At 37.6% G+C, this 6,000-nt stretch overlaps 1 protein-coding gene across 1 annotated transcript in view; it reads left to right on the top strand.

The window, feature by feature from the left end:
* Window positions 1-1,005: 1,005 nt before the first annotated feature.
* LOC306876316 (follistatin-related protein 1-like) overlaps window positions 1,006-6,000 on the top strand; it is a 39,332-nt gene continuing 34,337 nt past the window's right edge. Inside the window, exons 1-2 of the mRNA XM_079427400.1 lie at window positions 1,006-1,235; window positions 1,373-1,429. Of these exons, the coding sequence (XP_079283526.1) occupies window positions 1,233-1,235; window positions 1,373-1,429 (60 nt within the window). The 5' untranslated portion in view covers window positions 1,006-1,232. The remainder of the gene's footprint in view (window positions 1,236-1,372; window positions 1,430-6,000) is intronic.

Here is a 6,000-nt window from a genome sequence, read left to right as displayed (position 1 = left end):
GCACAGCTGTTGAAAAGAAATCTAGGAACCACTGCAATCACATTTTATTGAATGGGATGCTAAAGTGACAGGTTGGCAAGGTTTTATCTTAGGATGGCAGTGGCTCCCTGCCACCACAAGAGATAAACCCATTAGGGCGAGTAAATCATGACAGAATTTTGATTTACCATAATACAGTCAGCTTTTTTGCTTGGTTAAAAATATTGTTAATTTAATTTATTTCACAAACTTTCAGATGTGTTGACCTTTTTGTTGACCTGAGGTGGAATAATAATAATGATAATAAAAAACAACAACACTGGATGGAACGCTCCATCATACCAGACCTCAACTTCAATAAAAAATATTCTCCTGACAGCTGATATTTAATTTCTTTGTTTTCTTTGCAGATCATATTTCATGTTTCATCTCAAACTATTCTGCTGTCTCCCTGGTAAACAAGTTCTCCAACTTCTAATAAAGCTCTGTTTGTTTGTAGCAACATTGTGATGGAAGTGGTGCAACAAATGTGCAACATTATAATTGCTGAAAAAAAATTATAAATGATCCTCAAAAAATATTGACATTGTTTATGATCATTTCTTGCATTAAGAACATATTTTTGTCATTTTATTTATGATTTTTTTTTAAATATTTTATTTCAACTAAAGGCGGTTGAAAAGTAGCATGACAAAGACAATGTGACCTTCGTTTACTTAAAGAAAAAAAAAACTTTTCTTTTTAATACAATTTCTTTTTTATACAAAATAGATTTCCATTCATTTTCATATTAAAACTGTAACCTAACTGGAATTGTGATGGGTATATTCTTTCATATACGGAATGCAGTCTTTATTCATTAATCTATATATCACACTATTATCAATCTCAGTGTGTTTCTCTATCTACCTTTTGTCTATATTTGAGCTTACAACTTTGCTTCTACCTTTTGACCTAAAACAATATTCTATCGTTTCAATTAATTAGCATGCAGTATACCCTGGACTGGACTCTGTAACCTCTAACAGTTTGAGCCGGTCACTCTTTCACTGAGGAGTGTGTGAATGTGAGTGTGTGCTCTTTATCTGGATCTGCTCCACGGTTTTTCACGGGCCACGTCACGGAGGGGGAAGAAGCGGATTCCTGAGCGCTGCTCGAGTTTCCTGAGATCACATCCTCAGATCCACATCTACAGCGGAGCGAGACGCCGCGCTTTCCTCCTCCAGCACACTCAATCAGCTCTTCTTTCAAAAATGGTGAGAAACCTGAACACTATTTGCAATCTTTTACAGCATCTGAACAACTTGTGTCGCATTGCCTGGAACGCTTTCTCTGTGCGTAATGTCTTTTCCTCCCTTCTCTCTCTTCTCTCCGCCCGCTGCGCGCGTTACAGATGTTTCGGTGTTTACCCGTGTTTTTCCTCCTGGCTGTAGTCTGCTGTCATGCCGAGGTAAGTTATATCAAACCTGCATTCATTAAAGAGAAGAGCTCGTCTTTTTAAAAAAATGTTCATGGTTCTCCAGATGGATTAGATTCTCTCTGGAATCCAACTTGCGCCTAATGAACTGTGAAAGAAACGAGTCCGCGCAACTACCGTTAACTTAGAACAAAACAAGGGGGTAATGATGGTTATTTTAAATCTGAACTCAGTATTTTCTTCTTTTTGCTAATTGAAAAAGTTTTGCACATAATGAAAAGCAGTATTGATGACATTCAGTCACATTTGATGACTCCAGACATCGGTCTTCTAGGGGGAAAAAAATGTTTTTCTGCATGGAGCGGGTCCCAACTTCATGGGCGCCGTCATATTGACATCACGTGATCAGTCTTGCAATTGAATGTGACTATTACTAAAATGTTTATTTGATATATTTGATGTGAAGTTGCATGAGTGGCATGAGAAAACAAATGCAATGCATCCAGGCAGGTAGATGTCAGTATAATATCCAAAACCCCTATAAATAAGACCCATAGGAAAACATAAATATGAAGAGTTTTGCTTTGATTGTTTTTAGGTCATTTCTATTTGTAGACAATGCACTGTAAGTACCACAAGTCATTGAAACCAGACTTTGTGACATTTTCAAGAAATCTTTGACACTTTTTTGTAATAATAAAAAACTTTTGTTCCCATTTGCATTGAAAAACAAAAGTTGGTGAAACATTTTTCAATCAGAAATCACTAGTAAAATTCACAAACAAATACAAAGAAGCGGGACATTGAATTAAACATGAAGTGGTATTTGAAATGGTATTTTCTTGTAAAATATACTAATCATTTTACCTAATTTATAAAGAATGGTGGACCAGCTGAGTTGTCAAGATGCATCTGTCACAAAAACATTTACATCACCTGGTTTGTGTTTGTGTGGTTAATGAACTCTGTGTGTGGTGAGAGGTTGGTGGTCTTTGTGTTGGAAATTCAAAAGAGCTGTAAACAGACAGCTGTTAAAACCAATCAGATAACAAACTGTTTGGAGGTGTTTGGCCAGTGAGTTTACACTGATTTCAATGCTCAGATGCAGCTGCTGATGGGGGCCATATGCTGTGTTTGTTAGTGCTGAGTTAATTGTGTTCTTTCGCTCTAGTGTAATAACAACCTGCCAGGTGAACTGCGTTTAAGCCATGCACGAAGAGGAACTCAACACTTTCAAATGAAAACATTCTTACACTGTATTGTGAAAATGACCTATGCATTTAGTTTTCATGAAATTCAAGAGAATGCCCTCTACTTTTATGTATTTTAAGAAACAACACACATTTTGGTGAAAGTGGTCCCTTGTGTCACTGACACATGCATCAAGAATGCACTTCCTGTGTAAAACATCTGCAGATCCTCAAACAAGCACAATTATACAAAAAACAAAGTGGCTTTAGCTTTAAAAATTTATGACATGAGATCACATATTCCCAAGCATTATTTTTTAATTTAAATGAAGAGTAGTTGTAGTTAGAGCATGCTATTGTATTACAACATGCACAATATTGTATGGTCTCCACTCTAGAATTATCTGTAAGTAATTTCCTGCTGACAGGCTTGATAAAAGAATAGCAGCTCATAATGGGTGTCATGCAACCCGCATGATTCTTCTCTCCGCTATTCACGCAGTTCATGCTGTGGTTTGTCTCTTTCTTGTATCTCACTCAGTAGGGGCTTTGGAGCTGTCAGAGCTTGTGTTCCCTAAAGGCATGATGTGCTGCTTACATAGACAAGCTCTTAAAGAGTGTCACCCCAAATTAACACACACTGAATTTCCTACTCCTACAAATACAATTTGTGCTGGGATGATTTTGTTGTTGGTTGGTAGAGTATGCACATCGTCAGTGTAAGTGTATGGATTTGTGTGCATGTATATGCATGTATAGTTGAAGTCTGAGGCCAAGAAAGTATATTCTTCATTGTTTGTGATTATGTGTTTTCATATAGAGCACATATAAAGAAGTATTTTCACCAATCATTTTCTCGATATGGATGTAAAGAGAAGTTGTAATTAGAACCAAACCAGCTCCAATACAAATCATAAACTTTAAGCAAAATAAATGAAAATTAAGGGGAGACGGCATAAAAGCCTGCATAGATCAGTTCTTTAATAATCATAAACTTATCCAGTAAAGTACTGTAAATTATATAATTGAACAAAAAACAAGGTTGCTATATTTAAAAGTAAAAAGTCGTGACGTATTGTCAAGTATGGTGACCCATACTCGAAATTGGTGCTCTGCGTTTAACCCATCCAAGTGCACACACACAGCAGTGAGTAGTGAACAAATGCACACACACACACTAGAACAAATGCACACACACACACACACCGTGAACACACACCCGGAGCAGTGGGCAGCCATGCTGCGGCACCCGGGGAGCAATTGGGGGTTCGGTGCCTTGCTCAAGGGCACCTCAGTCGTGGTATTGAGGGTGGAGAGAGCGCTGGACATTCCCTCCCCCCACCTACAATCCCTGCCGGCCGGGGACTCGAACCCGCAACCTTTCGATTACGAGTCCGACTCTCTAACCATTAGGCCACGACTTATAGCAACTGTAACAAATTTCATTGCTGAACAATCTTTTGTGGTAGGTCTTAACTGGAAGGTTTGCACATTATTGCCAAACAATTCACTATGGAGAAAGTCAATGGGGTTTTAAGTTAACAGTGTTACTGTTTTGTGATTTATTGCAGGTTTTTACGATTGGTAGTCAGCAAGAAACTTTAAACCATTAAAGGGTCTGTCATCATTTATTCACCCGCATGTTGTTCCAAATCTGTATGACTTTCTTTCTTATGTGGAACATAAAAGAATATGTTTGAAAGAATGTTGGTAACCAAACAGTTTTGGTTACCATCGACTTCTATTGAATGGACAAAATAAAACACTAAGACATCATTCTAAAAGATCTTTAATCTTCCTCAAAAAGAAAGCCATAGAGGTTTGGAACAATGTGAAGGCAAGTACATAAATCAGAAATCGTCAAGGATCAAACTCTAAAGAAAAACTCTGGTATGTGCTATAAAAGAATCTAAAAAATAGCCAACAGTTCATTTTTAAGAGCCCTTTTTTCTTTGCCTTTCAGATTTATCCTCTGTCTCTCTTTGTTGTTTACAGTATAAATTAGTGTACAAAGAAAGTAGAAGGAGACAGTCCAGAATGTGAAACACACGCTCACAAACAAAGACATTATCACAAACTGCGGAGGAGAATGAAATTCAGCTCTTCTCACAGCACTGGGGTTTTTCTAACACGACTAAATGTAATAGCAGAGGTAGGATAATGCAGTTACCTAAATCCCATCCTACGATCAAAAACAGTGCTCGCAGAGTTTTGAGTTGCTTTCTACCTGCGTTTCACTGCTGCCTTACAGCAGGTGAATCAACTGTGCTTCAAGCCCTGATAAAAATAGAAGTTACCGAGGGAAAAAGAAAATGAGGGAGAAAGAGAGTGTGAGGTAGGGAAAAAGAGAGGTGTAGTGAAAGAGAACACTGTCAGGGTCACAATGCCCCATAAGTGCCCTTTAAGATAAGTGGGCTTTACTAAGAGAGGAACTAGGGCCTGCTGTGATTTCAACTAATACTGGTGCATTTAAGAAAATTGCAACTCAGACCATAGTGAAATTGTTGTTTTGATTTTTCCCGATGTAATGCCTTTATATTTTGTGGCTATTAATGAAAGAAATGTATATGCATTTGTTCCTAATGCATGTTAGTGGTTGTGCCAGAAAAGCCAGCTGCCTCACAGCCCACTCAGTCAATGACTTAGTGTTTTTGTATGAAGGTCCTCATATGGAAACTGGTTGCAGACAGGCTGCCAATGCAGCATAACGTCATGACTAATGATCCAGAACACATTCACGTGAACTAAGAAATTACCAAGGAGGTCAGTAAGTCTGTGAGGGTTCCCTCTCATCTCAGTAGAGCTTGGAGCCATTATAATCAATGTAAATGTTACTAGCCAAAATTGATGGAATACACAGCTATCTTTGAATGTCCGTTAAAGGAGAAAGATATTTTTTTTACCGCAGGGGCTAACTGCTAAGGCTAGCCAGCTAAACTTTATTTAACTACATTTTAGGCAATCACTGAACAATTTTCAATGACAACAATGAATGCATGCTTCTCAGTAGACATGGAAGTGTATAGTGTATATTTATTTATTAGTTCTATTGGACGCAATTTGTATTATTTCCAAGTCCTTACACACAGAGTCTGAAATTTTCTTTTGCAATTTTCCGTTTTCTTTTCATATTCGACTTCCTTTCCTATCAAAATGTTTGCGACGGATGCGAAAACACAGAAAATCAAAACTGATCCAAATTTTTTAATGATGGATGAAAGTTTGTGATTGACACAACATGAGGTCGTATTTATTTTTTAACGTGCGGAAATTTCAGACAAATTTTTCAGACTCAGTATGCAGAGACCTTAAAACAAGTCATTTCACTCAGCGGTGATCTTTGAAATGCATTCAAACGTAGCTCCTATCTCTTTGAATGGGGAAATGTCAAATTCTGCAAAACTGTTCACCAAG

This window comes from Barbus barbus (assembly GCF_936440315.1).
Source record: "Barbus barbus genome assembly, chromosome: 10".
NCBI classification, from domain to species: domain Eukaryota; kingdom Metazoa; phylum Chordata; class Actinopteri; order Cypriniformes; family Cyprinidae; genus Barbus; species Barbus barbus.
The sequence above is the reverse complement of the archived record's forward strand: the minus strand, read 5'-3'. Positions and strand labels throughout refer to the sequence as shown.